Here is a 17,003-nt window from a genome sequence, read left to right as displayed (position 1 = left end):
TGTGGGCTTGTAAAAGAGCCAGAGATTTTCATCCCTGAGGCTTGGCTTTTTATTCGGTTTTGATTTTTGAACTGAAGTGTTCTGGGCCATTCCAAGCTCAGTGCTGGGGACAAAACGGAAGCATGTGGTTCCAGAGATCCTGCCCGGGGTTCCCACACGTAAAGCAGATGCTCCAACACCTTCCTGGCCATGAAGTTAGGCTTTTATGCTGTAGAAAGATAAGACTAGGGACAGAGAGATAGTAAAGGGTTTAGGAATTTGAACACAGCTGACCCAGGTCCCATCCCTAGGACCACACATGGTCCCCCAAGCACAAGGGGTCGCTCCTGAACACAGAGCCAGGAATAAATTAAGTACCTCCCAGTGTGGCCCTAAAACCAACCCACTTACACCCATAGCCCCAGTTAAAAAAAAAACAAAACCCTAGGGTGTTAATGGACAACCCTGAATACATACATGGAGAATGGACAGAGAACAACTTGGCATGAAAGGAAAAATTCCTAAGGTTAAGGCTGTTGTATAGTCTGTGCAAAACATCTTTCTATCCTGGAAGGAATCAGCACTTTACTGCAAAGGCAGTGAGACAAGGGGAAAAACTGGAACATACAGTAGAGCGATCTAGATAATGGAGGCTTTCGATCATTCTTAAAGATATGATTTCTGAGTCTAAAGTGCTTTTGGGTCACGCTAGCAGTGTTCTGTGGCTCTTTCTAGTTTGGTGCATGAGATCTGCTTCTGTGCAGTGCTGGGGACCAAAGCCAGGTTTCTCCCTGCAGAGGCTGCACTCTATCTGGCCCTTGAGCCATGTCCTGTGCCTTGTCATTGGCAGATGAATGTTCGCTAAAGCTAGTGAGTCTTCATACCAAAAGGAGCAACATGTGAGCATTTTTCTGGCTGAACTCTCCACAGTGTCTGCGGGCTGGCTCCTAAATCATGGCCAGTGCCTACCACAAGCAGCATGGCAGCAAGGAGGCGACTCAAAGACTTGAGCACAAACTTCACAGGCTGGAGGCCCCTAGTACAACTTAGTCCTCCAGGCACTGCTGAGAGTGGCCCAAATTTTTAAAAATAGTAAAAATAAGGTGCTGAAATAAAAAACATTCTTACTTTGGAAAATGTTACTTCTAACAAATTAAATGCACAAGACAACAAAACATGTGTGATGCTTACTCTACTTCTGAAGAATCTATAGAAGAAGCCTTTCTTTGATGAGGGAGATGCATATTTGTTCTCATCATCCAGGCCTTTCTCATTGTAGAGTTCATTTATGTCCTTGAAGCATTCAGATTCGATCATCTGCACCCCCAGGAGAGCAGAGAAAGGCCACATACGGTCAGGTGTGCACTCCAGTCACCCACCTGCTGCTTCTCTGTGCTTTTCTGCCACACCCAATGGTGCAGGAGCCACTCTGTGGCTGAGTTCTCAGGGCCACACCCAGTGTTGCTCAAGGACCATGAGGACAGCCCCCTGAGCCCCCTCTCTGGTCCCTGACCTCTTCTGTGGCTATCCTCTCCCTGAGGGTAACCCCAAAGCTGTTAACTGAGAGGATGCTGGGTGCTGGTCCACCTGCTTGGGGAACAGGAGTCAGAGACCAGAAAGCTCCCATCAGACTCAAGATGGTACCTTTTGTACAGGGACCGGAAGCAACTGCGGGCAAAACCTCATTTTCTTTGGATACAAACACACGGTCACCCCACATGGTCATATAATCACCCACGTGATCCCCACATAGTCCCAGAGTCACACAGTCACTGTCACACCCACAGTGCGTGGCCGTCCCCATGAGAAACGACAACAGCCGGGAAGGACACTACCTCATTCTGCCAGGGGATGGAGACAGAGCCTGTGGCAAACTGGGCGTAGAAGCTGGTGTCGGAGGAGTCAAGGTGGACGCCTTTCACTGCGGAGAACTGGTCGATGTCCAAGACATTCTTACAGTACACGGCTTGTGGCTGTGTGGCAAGAACCCAGAGGGCTGGGGGGCCTTTCCGGGCTGCAACCCCCCTACCGCACTTGAGCCCCACAACATGCAGCCGGAGCGAGATCCATGTGCGAATGCCCTGTTCTCATGGCATTCCCCCCTCTCCTCTCAGAGGGTCTCAGCTGCCAGGCTGCCCATTGCTTCCTGAGCCCCATTTTTCAGAAACTTTCCCAGTGCTTCCTGCCACCTAGCATGCTCCATGGATACCCACTGACCCCTGCAGGGTCCCCCCAGGCAGCCAGGACCAAGAGAAGTGAAGGGGCAAGTGTGTGGGGTGTGGTGTCAGGACACTTACATCAGGACAGAAAGGGGGCTCAAGCATATGTGCTTCCAGCCTCTTGAAGTTGATGTTCTTGAAGATGGGGTGTTCTTTCACTTCAGCTGCCCCTTTGCCCTGGCACCCCAGGCGATTCTTGGGATTCTTGGTGAGCAACTGCAAGAGGCAATGAAAGTACCATTCCACCACTCAGCTTCAAGAGAAAATGATCCGAGAGAGCTCCAGGGCTAAGCGCAAGCTCAGCATGGGCCTGGGGTGTGCAGGTCCCAGCTTGTCACCTGGGGGCTCACGCGATCTGGAGTAAAAGCCTCCTGCACTTTCTCCCACTACAGAATCACAGCATCAGTGCTGTTACAGTCAGGGCAAGGAACCACATCAATCTAGTCATTAAACAGACTGCTAAGGCCACAGGGAGACAAAGACTGGCAAGGGTCGGAGGCATAGCATGGGGGGCTGGGCTGGTGCTCGCCTTTCATGTGGTCAACCTGGATTTGATCCCTGGCACCACACAGAGTCTCTTGAGCCCTACCAGGAGTGATCTGTGGGCACAGAGCCAGAAGTATGCCCTGATTACTATGAACCAACCCCCCCCCCAAAAAAAAAATATCTATTGGCAAACCAGGGCCTGGGATGGCCCAAACCCTGCCTCCCAAAATATGGCCCTGACCGGGGAGGAGGCAGGGGGGCTTCCTTCCCAGAGGCTGCTGAGGTGGAGCAGAGCCTGTGAAGGCGGGACTTCCCAGAACCCCTGGCAACTGCCAGAGAGTGACAGGTTCCCCTGCCCAGCCTCTGGAACCCGACTCACCATCCTGCAGATGGATTTGGCATTCTCAGAAAACTTCTTGGAATACTCTTCAGTGTCATTCTTCACTCTTTGGTCCACCTCCTCCCGCTGGACTTTCTCTTTGAATTTTCTGAATGGAGAATGTCCCTGAATCATTTCATATATCACACAGCCAAGTCCCCACCAATCAGGACTAAACGTGTACTTTTCATTACTGAGCACTTCAGGAGCTACACAACAGATACAGGAAATCTCAATTAAATTAATGTTGGGGTTAAAAGTCTCCGTAATTAATTCCAGATAATAATACATATGAACTCTGTGAGTGTGAGGGTGTGTGTGTGTGTGTGTGTGCTGGTCATCAAGCCCAGGGCCTACATGACCGAGATGTGTGCTCTACTATATACTCAGACCCAGAAATTTCATATTCATTACAACCTGGAAATGATAGCAACTCAAAGATGCTAGATACAAAAAAGCAAATAGTGTATTATTTTATTGAAATTAAACAAGCACAGGGCCAGAGAGATAGTAAATTGGGGAAGGCACTCTTACACATAGTCGACCTGGGTTCAATACCTGTCATCCCATATAGTCCCCTGAGCCTGCCAGGGGTGTTCCCTGAGCACAGAACCAGGAATATGTCCTAAGCATTGCCGGGGTGGCTCATAAACCAAAATTAATTAATTAAAAAATAAATGTGCACAGGCTGCAGAGATAGGACAGGGATTAAGGTGCTTTCTTTACACTTGGCCAACCTGGGTTTGATTGCCAGCACTATGGATGGTCCCTCCGAGCATAACCAGGAATGATCCCTGAACATAAAACCCAGAATAAGCCTTGAGCACTGCCAGTTATGGCCCCCAAATAAAAACAAATTAAGTGGATTGAGTGTTAAGAATGGAAACAAAGTGAACTGTGGCGTTAGTCCAGGAGGGACAGAGCAATGGACATAGGAGGCTGGTGTCGGGCGTGATGAAATGTCCCAGCATTAGATCAGGACACCAGCCACGCAGCTGAGTATTCTGGGGCCCATGTGACTTCAGATGGTGCATTCTATGGCACTAATGGCAGGTCAGTCCAGAAACACTTTACACGTTCATAACAAACTGAATTGCCATGAGTAGCGAGTATAGGAGGCAGCTCCAGGAAGCCCCCTGGGCATCTAGTCCAACCCCCAGAAGCAGGTGGCAGCAGATACCCCAGTTCCCTCTGATCAGAGGCAAACTGTGGGTGGGGTCACGTACACATGCATCTTCCCTCTGCAGTCGTGCCAAGGCGGTCTCGGCTCCCTGAGGTGGGCATTTATCTCAGGCTCTGAGGCCTGTGAGGGTCAGGAAGGTGAGGCCAGGCCCCTTCTGTTCTCTCTTAACTGCACTGTCTCTGTGAGGCTGGCCGGGAGAGAGGAGGCTGGCCCAGCTGGTTGTGTGCTGGCTCCCAGGTTTAAACACATCTCCAGGCGCCCGCCCGGAGCAGTGTCTCCCTGAAGATGGGTTTCTAGAGAGAAAGTGCTGGTGCCAAAGCTTCCACATACCCATGTAGCCGACGGTTCCAGCTCTTCCTCGAACCATTGACCCCTCTGGGATCTCAATGGCTAACCCAAGATCTGAAATCCGGATGTGTCCTGTGTGTGTTCAAATACATCACACAAATTATGAGGCGGGGTGGGGGGGGAATTGACACTTAAACAACAGCGAGAAAGAGGACAGAAAGGACATGTGAGAAACACCTGATGGCTATGAGGGAACTATCTAGAATCACAGAGAGACATGCAAGTAAATGCTACAATGCGAAAATTAAACCAGGTGCCAGAGGCCAGAGTGACAGTACAGTGGGCAGGGTGCTTGCCTTGCAGTGGCTAAGGTTCAATCCCTGGCACCCCATATGGTCCCTCAAGCCCAACAGGAGTAACCCTGAGCACAGGGTCAGGAGGCAGCCCTAAACACCTCCAAATAAAAACTGGAGGCCATGAGATAGTATTGTGGTTAGGCTCTGTCAAGTTTGAATCCTGGTGTCACATGTGCTGAGGGACAGCCCTGAATCCCAAAGCACCACCAGGTATGGTTTCAGAACCCCCCCAGCACCCTCGGGTATGGTCTCAGAACCCCCCAACACCCCCAAGTATGATCTCAGAAGCCCCCCAGGACCCCCAGGTATGATCTCAGAACCCCCAGCACCCTTAGGTATGGTCTCAGAACACCCCCCAGCACCTCTGGGTATGGTCTCAGAACTGCCCCAGTATCACCAGGTATGTCTCAGAACCCCCCAGCACCTCCAGGTCTGGTCGCAGAACCTCCCAGCACTGCCGGGTGTGGCCCTGGAGCTCCCAGCACTGCAGGGCAGCCCTGATGAGCTGGGCAATGCCAGACCCTGCGGGATGGCAGGGCAGGCCAAGCATCGCAGGTGAGCTGGAGCCATAAGTCAGTGGGGAGGGCACTTGCCTCACATGTAGCCAACCCAATTTCAATCCCTGGCACCCAATATGGACCCCAAGCCTGCCAGAAGTAATTCTTCCGTGTAGGGCTGGGAGTTAGCCCTGAGCACCACTGGATGTAACCTACCACTAAAATTAAAAAAAAAAAAAAAAAAAAAGAATTGTAGGTGGGACCCCTGGACCTCCTGAACACTGCTTGGAAACCCCACCCCAAAAGAAAAAGGAAAAAACCCTTTCATTTCAGGTAAGGCCATGGGCAGGACCCTCGGACATGGTGCCAGCACGAAGCACCCCAGAGAAGCCCCAGACCAGGGAAGAGCCTCCTACTCCACCCAGTGGGACCCAAACAAAACATCCCGTGAACTGTTTCACACTGAGTAAAATCTGCCCAGGGCACTGAAACCCACAGAGCAGGCGGTGAGGCAGCCACACTTGATGGCCGCAGCCTGCAGACACTGCAGAAGCACTAGCAAGAGCTAAGCTGACAGTTCCCTGAAAATCATACTCTAGATTCAATACACTTTCAGCTATGGTCCTGGAACCTGGGAGATCCTGCAGATTGACTAGGGAACTGACAGGGAAGAATGCCAGTGTCGACCTGTGATGACAGCGTGTCCCCAGCTTCCTTCCTTCTCACTGTCCCCACCTCTACCCTCTCTCTAGATATGAGCAAATCCAAATGCATATGATCATCTTCCTTCTTACGCAGAGGCAGCCCCACCCCTGGCCTACTCTATACTCTCCCTTCCACAGCACAGCCGGGCACTGCCCCTTGCTGGTATAGGCCATGCCCCTATCTGTCTGCCACAGTGGCAGCAGGACTGAATGGCAGCTTCAGGGCCACAGCACTACCTTGGGCAAGATCCCAAATTGCGGCTCACCTCCTTGAAGAGAGGATCCTGCCTTTCCCCCCACAAGCCTTTCCCAGTTCCCTGGATGGACTGCGGACAGCAGGAAAGAGGCCACTTGGCCAGGAGGGAGGAATCTGTGCTTCTAAGTGCCCCACAGCCTTCCTCTCCTCGGCAGGAGTGGGTCAGCCTCAGATCACACTGTCTCCTGGACGTCGCCAAGGTTTCGAGACAGTGGGAAGGCCACCAACCAAACCGCTACGGCTGAGTGACCACCAGGCAGGCTGTGAACGCAAAGCCAGCCACAGGGCCCACACAGCCATCTGTAGTGCTGCTTGGAGATGGGTGCCCTGGGAACGGGGACCACCACCTGGGGGCTGAGGCTGAACGTGGATGCCTGGCAAAAAGCAGGAGAGAAAGAGGAGCTCCTGCTGGGTTTTCAACATGCTTCCGAGCGAAAGCAAGAATGTCTGCTGCGTGCCTCACAGAGGTCCCAGGCAGGCCTCGCAGTGGATCCTGTCCAGGAAGTGTACAGACTTCTCTCCAGGCCCTGCATAGCTGGTCTGTTGGACAGACTTACCACGATCATCCAGGAGAATATTCTCGGGCTTTAAGTCTCTGCAAGGAAAGAAGCAACAACGAAAGGCTTGGTTACAGAGGCCGGCACCCAGCAGGCATAGGAACGAATGCCACTGCCCGGCCCCTCCCCCTGCCATCCCACGAGGACAGTGCCAGGGGAAGCGTTGGCCCTACCCCTGCCCACAGTCAAAGACAAGTCTGTGATGAGCTGGGAAGTGCCCAGGACAGGAGGGACCAGTCCTGCGTGAGCGGCCCTCATGGTGTCACTGATACCCTGGGTCAAGACAGCAAAGGCTCCCACATGAGAAGAAGTCAGTTTGGGGGCTCAGGCAGATGTGGATTAAGTCCTCGCTCTCCCACTTCACAGTTATGCGTCCTTCGCCTCACCGGCCACGCTGTCCTTGCCTATAAGAGTGACTGACACCCACCCTCTTCCCAGGCTCTGCAGACTCCGGTGCACCCACCTTCCCCCACCCCCCTGTACTCCCCAACCCCGCAGGAAACACACTGTCAACATTAGTGACCGATTCAGCAAACACCCAATGGACATGCATCACAGAAGACTGAACTGCGGGGATGTCAGCTCTCTAGGGTTAATCATTTCTCTCAGAAGGAAAACACTTCCCAAAGGACAGAGAGACAGGGACTGAGTGTGTTCCAATGCCGGCTCAGCGCATCCGGACCACAGGCACTGAGGTGCTGCCCGCAGGAATGTGAGGAAGGTGCGCAGCCTGTGGGCACGGGGTCTCCCACAGCCTCTTGCATACTCCTGCTCTTCCTGGGCTGGATTTTTTGGTTTTTTTTTTTTAATTCTTTTCTGTGTTGTGAAAAGCTATATAAACGTTATGAAAAAAATGCAGTGGGGCCGAAGTGATAGTCCAGTGGGCAGTGCTCAGAGGTCACTCCTGGCACTGTACTCAGGAATCACTCAGGGTGGTGTTTAGGGGACCTTATGCAATGCTAGGCACATGCAAGCAAATATTACCCACTGTGCTGTCACTCCAGCCCCAGTCCCTAATTTTTACAGGACACCCAAATCAACAGTTTCCTTTTAGACGTTCACAGAATAAAGCAGTAGCATGTAGTGGAGCTGAGAGTAAGTGTTTGGCTGCACTGCACACATCCATACACGCTTGGTTGTTGGCCTTAGTTTTTTGTTTGGGGGGTTACACCCACGTGCTCAGGGCTATTATGAGGGCTTGTTGTCCCTTCCAGGGTGCTTGGATCCACACAGTCCCACTTTGGAACCCGAGGCACACATGTGAGAAGTCAGTGAAGGCTGGCGGGGCCTGGGACAGCAGGTTAGCACCACACCCCATGGCCCACCTACTCTGGAAGGACACCCCTCCCCCATTCCCTCTTGGCTCTCCGTTTCCCATGCATTCCGGCATTCACCCTGGAGGGATGTGCAGGTCAGGCCTTTTGTGGCTCACAAAGGGGGTGTGATGATTTTATACCCTTCCCACTCTGTGCTCTGGAGTCAGGGGTGTGGGGGTCCAAGGGCCTCCCTCATCCCCAAAACAGTTCCAGGCGGCCGCCAGCACCTGGACTCATCAAAGGCCTCCAAAAAATCCCAGACAAAGGAAATCCAGCCCAGGCTGGGCTAGGTTTGAAGCCTGGCACAGAACGGAGATTCCAAGCTCTGCACAGCATCTCCTGATCCCCACCAGGAATAGACCCTGAGCACTGCCAGATATGGCCCCATAGGCCCGTAACATAACAACAAAATCCAGGACACTGGATTTTGTTGTTAACACTGCCCTGGGGCCTTCTGACAAAAGCGGTGGTGGTGGGGGAAGCAGGGGGGGCTCTGGAATAAAGGGGCTGACAGCCATGAGGCCTGCTGGTGGGGACAGAGAGGACGCTGTCCCACAGCACCGCGCCCTGGTTGTCACCTTCAAGCCTTAGGGCTACGGGCACCGAAGCCCTAGCCTGCGCAGTTCCCATGCAGGCTGGGAACGGTGCCCATACTTGGTTCTGGGAGAGAAGTGGGAATCCCAGCGCCACAGACTTATTCCGGGTGAGGCTCGGGGCACCTAGGCCTCTTGAGGGACTTGCCAGACTCCTGCTCCTTGCACTGGGAGCCGTGCCAAGGCATGGGATGGCGAGGCTCCGGTGGGGGCGACCCGGCACAGCAGAAGCACAGACAGCTGCTCCAGGGCAAGCCGAACAGGGCAGAGCTGGGGACGCAGGCGCTAGAAACTCGGGCACAGCCTGAGTTCACTGCTCCTAGACGGCTGCACACAAGGGGCTCAAGGCAGGGCCAAAGCTGAAGGGGCGGGGCTGCCTGTCACCAAACCAGAAGGATCCTGCCCCACCGCTGCTGCCCAGAAACGGTTCCCAGGGCAACGAAGCGGGAGGAGGCAAAGGTCAGAACCCCGCACCACGAGGTCCCCCAGACAAAGCCAGGCGTGGCTCAGGAGCACCAAGAGCAGCACCACCTACCCTCCCTCCGTACCTATACACGATCCGCTCCCTCTGCAGGTCCTCCAGGCCGCAGCACAGCTCGGCCGCATAGAACACAGCACGCTCCTCCTCAAAGCCAGGCTTCCCCAGGTTGTGGATGTGGAACTTGAGGTCACCTCCGTTCATGATGGTCAGCACCAGGCACAAGAAGGCTTTGGTCTCATACGTGTAGGCTAAGCTGACCTAGGGAACAAGAGGCGGAGACTGGGCAGATGCCTGCTCCCCACCGCCGGCCACACTGCAGCCGCCTTGAGACGTGGCTTTGGCGGGGGTGTTTGGGGTGTGGCAGTGGTGCCACAGCCACGGCTGCAGACCAGGCAGTGACCTGGCCTCGAGACCGTCGCTCTGGCTTTGGAAGTCATGTAACTTGACTATAGGAGAGAGGAGGCAGGAGGAAGGGCCTCAGTTGGGGTGCTGGGATCCTGTCTCCCTTCCACAATCCAGAGGACTATTTCTATTGACTATTTTTTGTTTTGGTTTGGTTTTGTACTTTGTCAGTGTTATTTTTTTTTAATATTCTGGCCATGTTCAGCTCTGCACTAAGGGGTCACTTCTGGTTATGCTGGGGGACCCTCTGGGGTGCAGAGGAACAAACCAGGGTTGACCGTGTTCAAATTAATATAAACTGTGAACGAGTGGGAATTATAATATAACAACATATCAACATTTAAAGATATTGGTAATTGATATTTAGTTAAGAAAAATCTGCCTCCAGGTGGGAGCGATAGAACAGTGCGAAGCTGATCCAGGTTCAATATCTGGCATCCCATATGGTCCCCTGAGCACTGCCAGATGGGTGACCCCAAAACCAAAATAAAAAAGGAGAATCAGGAAAATAGAAATGACTGTATACTGATGCTCAAAATAATCAACAAAATGAAAGAATTTCCTGAAGCACTGTGTGTCTTCTAAAGTCCAGTGCGCTCTATCTATCTCCACATTCGGTAGCCTCGAGCCATTTCCCCGACCCCAGGGAGGTTGATGGCGATGGGCAGGCAAAGGAACGAATGAGGACCAGGCTGGTTGGTATCAATTGTAGTTTATTCCAATCTTCAATCTCACCTCTGACTCTGCCCTCTGGAGCCCGAGCTCCCAAGCCCGAGCCTGCGCCTCAGCCTGAGCCTCAGTCTCTGCTCTCTCGAGCCCAAGCCCCCTCCGAGCTTAGGTCTTAGTTTATATCGCAATCACATAGGGTGGTGACACAAAGGTGGGTTGAACATTAGCAAATCAGCAAAGAGAGGTAAGACCACTCCTTACTTTATCCTTGAGGAGACTAACTCAAGGATAAAATTTCATCTAAAGAGATTATTCCAGATTACTAGGAGTTCTGCTCAAGGTGGGATCCCAACAAGGGTGTATTCTTTACTCAGCTAGTAATCTACTTAAATAGTTGTAGTAAATCTACTTCCAATATCAATGGAATGTCATTCTGTATGAGCACAGTAAGAGATATAAACTTAGTTTGGTTCTTCCTGAGGACATCTCACTATGTATTCCACAGTCCTCAGGTCAGGTTAGTCTTCCTAGCCCCAGCAGGCTCTTAGTCTTGTTACTTACTTTTGGATCGTGACAGCATTTGTCCATGATCATGCCCTCAACTTAGAGTTGAGTATCATGGTGCTTTGACCTGGTCCATTTCGATGCCAGGGTAGCTCACAGCTTGCCCTGGGTCCATTCAGTCCCTCGTTGGGACACTGCTTTTGGGGTGCTAGGAACTAAGGGCAACTGAGTCAAGAAAGCAGATGCCCAGCAGTAAATATTATTAGAAATCAATCAACTCCCAAGTTACAAAGCATAATATAGCTATCTTCCTGTGTTCATACAGAAAGGATATTGCTTTAAGGTAAACTATCCAAAGAATATAACTTACAATACAAGTTCAGTGTCCTTAGAAGTATCTGATCTTACAAGCTAACAAAATCTGATTAGGGAGAAAAGGTGATTAGCTGGGGAGGAGAGCACAGAGAAGAGTTTACAGATAAACAGAGGAATGGGAGTGACTGTGATGGGTGTAACCTGATAAACCTAAGCTCACTGTGGCAATGTTATCCTAAAAAGCACAAAAAAAAAAGAACCCCATAAAATCCAGACCATGGAGTTGTTTCAGGTAGATACAAAAGTAGGTTTCACACAACTCTCTGATGCCACTATTTTGTTTTCTTCACTTACTAACGCTGCCTGCCCACGTCTGGCTCTGGCCGGGCCACTCCCTGGCGCCTTCCTGGCCCAGCATAGGGATGGCCAAGGAGGAGGTCCATGCCGTGACAGCGCAGCGGGCAACAGACTGGCCTGCCACTCCCCTGCCAGGGCTCAGAGTGGACAGGGCTGCAGTTGACTGAAGCTGTGCAGGGCAGCAGAGGTGTGAACAGAAGGGGAGGCAGGTACTTACCACAAATCTGCTGTGCACCTTTTCTAGAAGCCTCTTCTCATTCAGAGCCATGGCTTCCCCATTCCTCTGCTTGATTCTCTTTTTCTCTAGTTTTTTACAGGCGTACAGCTTCCCTGTAGCCCTCACTTGGCAGGCACAAACCTAGTCGAGAGAGAAAGGGTGTCGAGGCCTAGACCCAGCTGCCCAGCCGGCCCAGGGGAATGCAGGGGAAGGCAGGAGTGGGGGTGGGGGTGGGGGCGCAGGTGGGAGTGAGGATACAGGTGGGGTGGGGGCACAGGTAGAAACGGGGGTGCAGTTGGGAGTGGGAGTGCAGGTGGGAATGGGGGACAGGTGGGAGTGGGCGCAGGTGGGGGTGGGGATACAAGCAGGAGTGGGGGGTGCAGGTGGGAGGGGGCAGGCAGGAGTGCAGCTCAGCCCCATTCTGCACACACAGCACCGGCATTTTTCCGGTTACCGAGTCTGTGTGTTTAGTGGAGCCCCTTCTCCTTTCTCCCCACTGTGAGAACCAGAGCTAAAGACTCTTGTGGCTGATTACACTGACTGGGGGTTGGGGGAAGACACACCCAGTGGTGCTCAGGGATTACTCCTGGCTCTGCACTCAGGGATGGGGGGACCATATGGGGTGCCAGGGACTGAACCCGGGTCAGCCACATGCAAGGCAAGTGCTGTTCCAACTGTACTATTGCTTGGGAACTTCATTAATTATTTTTTTAAATTTTAACAACTAGAAACTGGAGAGACAGTCCAGCAGGGAGGGCCTTGCCTTGCATGCAGTCAACCCAGGTTTAATCCCGGCATCCCATACGGACCCCCAGACCCCCAGAAGTGACTTCTGAGTGCAAAGACAGGAGTAATCCGGAGCACTGCCGGGTGTGGCCCAGAAACCAAATAAAGAAGTAAATTAAGAATATACAGATATAGATGCCAGAGAACATGCCTCAAAGGGCTGGAGCACCTGAGGCAGGCAGGAGGCCCGGGTTCAACCCCTGCCACACAGCCCCGAGCACCGCTGGGAACGACTCCTGTGCGTGGTCAGGAGTGTGTCCCCAAAGTGATAGCACAGAAATATAAGAACATGTAATTTACGACTTTCCATAATTTTATTCTTAGATCTTTAGAGTAGTATTTACACAATAACTTACACTGAAAAAAGCATCTTTCTAAAAGTACTTTAACTATCTTGGATTGTTATCAGACCATATCTGGCAATACTCAGGGGCTACTCTCTGCTCAGTGCTCACAGTTCTCCCAGTACTAGTTGGGGGGCGTCCATGTGGTACCAGGGATAGACAGGCCTCCACATGAACTTAGCCCATTGAACTCTGCCCTAGCCCCTACAAAAACATTTTACATACACAAAAATGAGTCCCAGGACCCAGGGCCTGCATCACCAGGATAGGCTCCTCCCACCCCCACCCCCTTGGTCACTTTTAAGAGTCAAGAGAAGTACCAGCCCTTCCACTGGGGAATTCCTGGTGGCAGAGCACAGGCCCCCTAACACCTCTGTGTGTAGCCCCTGTAAAATTAAATTTTAATTGAAGAATAAAGCAGAGATGACACCATTTATCCCTCACTGAAAGAAGCTTGAAGGCAAAATACATGACTTGTGGGAAATGCCGTAAGTGCCGATGAATGCAGCGATATAACTCCCCAAGAGGCCTAGGGCTTGGTGGCCACAGCGCCCGAGCCCACTTAGTACATGCCCCTCCCTGAGCGGGCTTGCAAGGAAATCTGCACTGACAGAATCCAAATGGCGACTGCTGGAGGCACCAGAGCATCTTTCGGTCAGACTGACAATGACATTTCCTTCCTCCTCTTTGGCCCTTAAAGAAGCCTCTTCCTTTCGCTGCCCAGGTGCAGCCCACCCAGGTGGATGCTTGCCTGCTGCTCCATGGGAACCTCACTTCCCCAACAGCACTGGCACACCCTGGCGGTGTGCAGTGCTGTCTGTGCTGTGCCAGTCCCTGGGTTGCTGACATTGTGCTTGGGCCTGTGGGTGGCCACTGTGAATCCAAGCATCCCCAATGGTCTCTGGCCCAGAATTCATGTCTACTGATGACCAGTCTGACTGCTGGCGCAGACTCTCCCACCTCTTACTTTAGATCAACTGGACTGTTGGCACAGAATCTCACACTTCTTACTGAAGACCAGTCGTACTATTGCCGCAAAATCACCTCTTACTGAGGAACACTTTACTTGGAAACAGGCGCACATGAAGTGGTCTGTAAGCTGGAGAACACACTGAGTCCGTCACAGCTAAACTGCTGCCATCATGTCACTCACATGTAGCATGCTCTGTCAACACAAGACCCTGGTCTTGGTGCTTTCCATCTCTGTCCTGTAACAGAGCCTGACCCAGAAAGGTAGAAGAGTGGACGGGAAGGTGACTTACTGTCCTGCTTAGTATAAATGTTCAAGAGGTACTGTTCAGTAGTGACGGTGGGCAGAAGAGTGAGAATTTTGTTGTGATTTCGGGGCCAAAACCTGTGGTGCTCAAGGCTCACTCCTGGGGGTTCACAGGGACCCCAAGGGGTCCCAGGGATCAATCCTGAGTCAATTATGTGCAAGGCAAGCACCTTTTCTACTGTACTATCACTCTGGTCCCAAATATATACATATATAGTTTGTTTGTGGGTCACACTCAGTGGTGCTCAGGGGTTACTCCTGGAACATGCCCAGAGATCATGCCTGGCAGGGCTCAGGGGACAGCATGTGAGCATGTGGTGCCAGGGATAAAACTCAGGTCATGGGCATAGCAAGAGTATTACCTCTCTGGCCAGAAATATTCTAAAGACCCCCCCAGGACATGCTGATGTGCCCAATTCTCCTAAAGCAGTGGCTAAGGGGATCAAGTTCTCATGAGGCAGTGAGGCCGACCTCAGAGCACAAGGCCGCTGGGGCTAATCACCTGTCAGGGAGTACTGGTGGCCTTGGCTTCTGGAGAACCTCGGGTCCAGCATGGCTAGATCCCATGGGCCGTGTTGCTCGCTTCTGACTTAACATGCTCTCACATTCCGAGGCTTTGTGGCCTCTAGAAGCTTGAAAATCCTTGAACTGCCCCATTATCCCAGAGAGCCCAGGAGGCCATTTCTGCCTCTTTGATGCCCTGCAGCCACTGGAGTCTCTGCAGGAGCACCACCATGTCATGCCCGAGAGCCTCTCGACAAGCGCTGGCAGCCTCCCCTCCTCCCAGTGGCCGTGGGCCCAGACACCCACGCAGACTCGCAGGAAGGGCACGTGTTCAGTCTAATATTCTGGGCAACATGAACTCTGAGACTCATCTGAACTCAGGGAAATTCGGTACGAGAAGCCCCACAACAGGGACACAGAACAATTTCTTAGTGAGCACAACCTGCCCACAGAGACCTGCTGCCTCATCAGACAAGGGGAAGTGCCATCTTAGAGCAGTTCGAAGTGACAGGTGACACCACAGAGGCCAAGGGCTTTTCCGTACCGTTTGTTGCACCTTACTTTCACTGTGGGTTTTAATTATTTCCAGGAGACACAAGGAAATGCAGCCCCAGTGACGCCTTTCAGAAAGCACCATGATCTGGAGACGTACTGCTCATCAATTCTGGACATTACTTACCTCTCCAAAACCACCTTTTCCTAGAATCCTGTAATATCGAAACGTCTTCTTTGTTATTGGGCGCCTAGTTAGTTGAAAAGAAGAGAAAAATAGGTCTTAGCTCTCCCATCACACCAGTTTGTTTTTCCGCTTGTGTTCTTGGTGCTCAGGACTTACTCCTGGCTCAGTGCGCAGGGATTAGCCCTGGTGGGGCGGGCATAGAGCTTGGGTCGGCCACGTGCATGAGTGGCAGGTGCCCTGCCTGCTGTTCTCTCTCCAGCCTTCCCAGGGGGTTTCTAACAGCCCCCAGGAGCAGGAACTTGCTCTGAGCAGCAGGCAGGTTACCATCACTAAAGGCAAGCCTGCCCACTCTGAAAGATCTCTGCATTCTTCACAGCTTCTGAGCAGGGACTCAAAGTTGTTGGAGGAAAGAATGACTTATTTTCTGTAAGCTTCCCTTGAGAAAAGAAACAGAGTATCTCAAGGGAACATCTGAACTGGAATTCATCGGCAAATATTAGCTAGAATACAAGGTCAGTGGCAGCTATTATATCAGTTAGAATGTCCTGTGCTAAGAGCTGACTCGTTTCGCAGGTGCTTCTAGGGATCTAGTAGGGAAGGTCTATAATAACCTCCACTGCACACATCAGGGCCCAACACTGGTTGAGGCCAAGCAGGCCGTGGTGAGCACGGTGCACTGGGGTCTGGGATACACACTGCCTCCCAGTTCAGCACAGTAGGGCTCCCTGAGTGGAAACAGGGCAAAATCACTCACATCAGGAGGACCACAGCCGACTACCAACTCATAGCACTGCTTTGATAAATAGAAAATTATTTCCATACTATTTTGCCTTAAGAAAAGTTACTATTTTGGGGGCTGGAGCAATAGCACAGTGGGTAGGGTGTTTGCCTTGCACTCGGCCAACCTGGGTTTGATTCCCAGAATCCCATATGGTCCCCTACGCATAGTCAGGGGTAATTCCTGAGTGCAGAGCCAGGAGTAACCCCTGTGCATTGCCAGGTGTGACCTAAAAAGCAAAAAGCAAAAAAAAAGTTACTATTTTGGGGCTGGAAGAATAATAGCACAGTGGGGAGGGCATTTGCCTTGCACAAGACCGACCCAGGTTTGATCCCCAAAATCCCATACGGTCCCCCGAGCACCACCAGGAGTAATTCCAGAGTGCAGAGCCAGTAGTAACCCCTGAACATTACTGAGTGTGACCCAAAAAGAAAAATAAAGCTATCAGTTTGAATTTCAAATACAACATACCTTTCTAGCCATTTCCACTGTAAAAATCGATAAAAATATGCACTTTCTTGGTATTCTTTAAATGGTTCTCCACTTAAATAGTTATGGACAGATCTAGAAAAATATTTTTATGCAATTAAATATACTTGTTTAACTGCAATACAAAAACAATCATACCCAATACATTAACAGGCACTGAGAATGGATGATTCAATCTACACACTGAGCCTTGGACACCGAATAGTGACATTCTAGAACTTTAATGCTTTCATTGAAAATATGAAGGCAGGGGCTGGAGCGATAGTACAACGGGTAAGGCGTTTGCCTTGCATGCGGCCGACATGGGTTCGATCCCCGGCATCCCATATGATCCCCCAGCACTGCCAGGAGTGATTCCTGAGTGCAAAGCCAGGAGTAAACCCTGAGCA

General features: G+C 51.6%; 1 protein-coding gene across 4 annotated transcripts in view; it reads right to left on the bottom strand.

Moving 5' to 3' along the window:
* GRK4 (G protein-coupled receptor kinase 4) overlaps window positions 1-17,003 on the bottom strand; it is a 33,151-nt gene continuing 16,148 nt past the window's right edge. The window contains exons 6-16 of one of the 4 annotated variants that reach the window (XM_056132805.1): window positions 16,597-16,689; window positions 15,348-15,411; window positions 11,759-11,899; window positions 9,362-9,552; window positions 6,905-6,942; window positions 4,577-4,666; window positions 3,064-3,272; window positions 2,277-2,414; window positions 1,815-1,952; window positions 1,171-1,296; window positions 1-224 (exon numbers count right to left, since the gene is read on the bottom strand). In XM_056132805.1, coding sequence (XP_055988780.1) covers window positions 204-224; window positions 1,171-1,296; window positions 1,815-1,952; window positions 2,277-2,414; window positions 3,064-3,272; window positions 4,577-4,666; window positions 6,905-6,942; window positions 9,362-9,552; window positions 11,759-11,899; window positions 15,348-15,411; window positions 16,597-16,689 — 1,249 coding nt within the window. In that variant the 3' untranslated portion in view covers window positions 1-203. The remainder of the gene's footprint in view (window positions 225-1,170; window positions 1,297-1,814; window positions 1,953-2,276; window positions 2,415-3,063; window positions 3,273-4,576; window positions 4,667-6,904; window positions 6,943-9,361; window positions 9,553-11,758; window positions 11,900-15,347; window positions 15,412-16,596; window positions 16,690-17,003) is intronic. The other 3 variants (XM_056132808.1, XM_056132806.1, XM_056132807.1) reach the window with 3 other exon arrangements.

This window comes from Sorex fumeus, unplaced genomic scaffold (assembly GCF_029834395.1).
Source record: "Sorex fumeus unplaced genomic scaffold, SorFum_2.1 ptg000095l, whole genome shotgun sequence".
NCBI classification, from domain to species: Eukaryota; Metazoa; Chordata; class Mammalia; order Eulipotyphla; family Soricidae; genus Sorex; species Sorex fumeus.
This window is presented reverse-complemented; position numbering and strand designations above follow the sequence as displayed.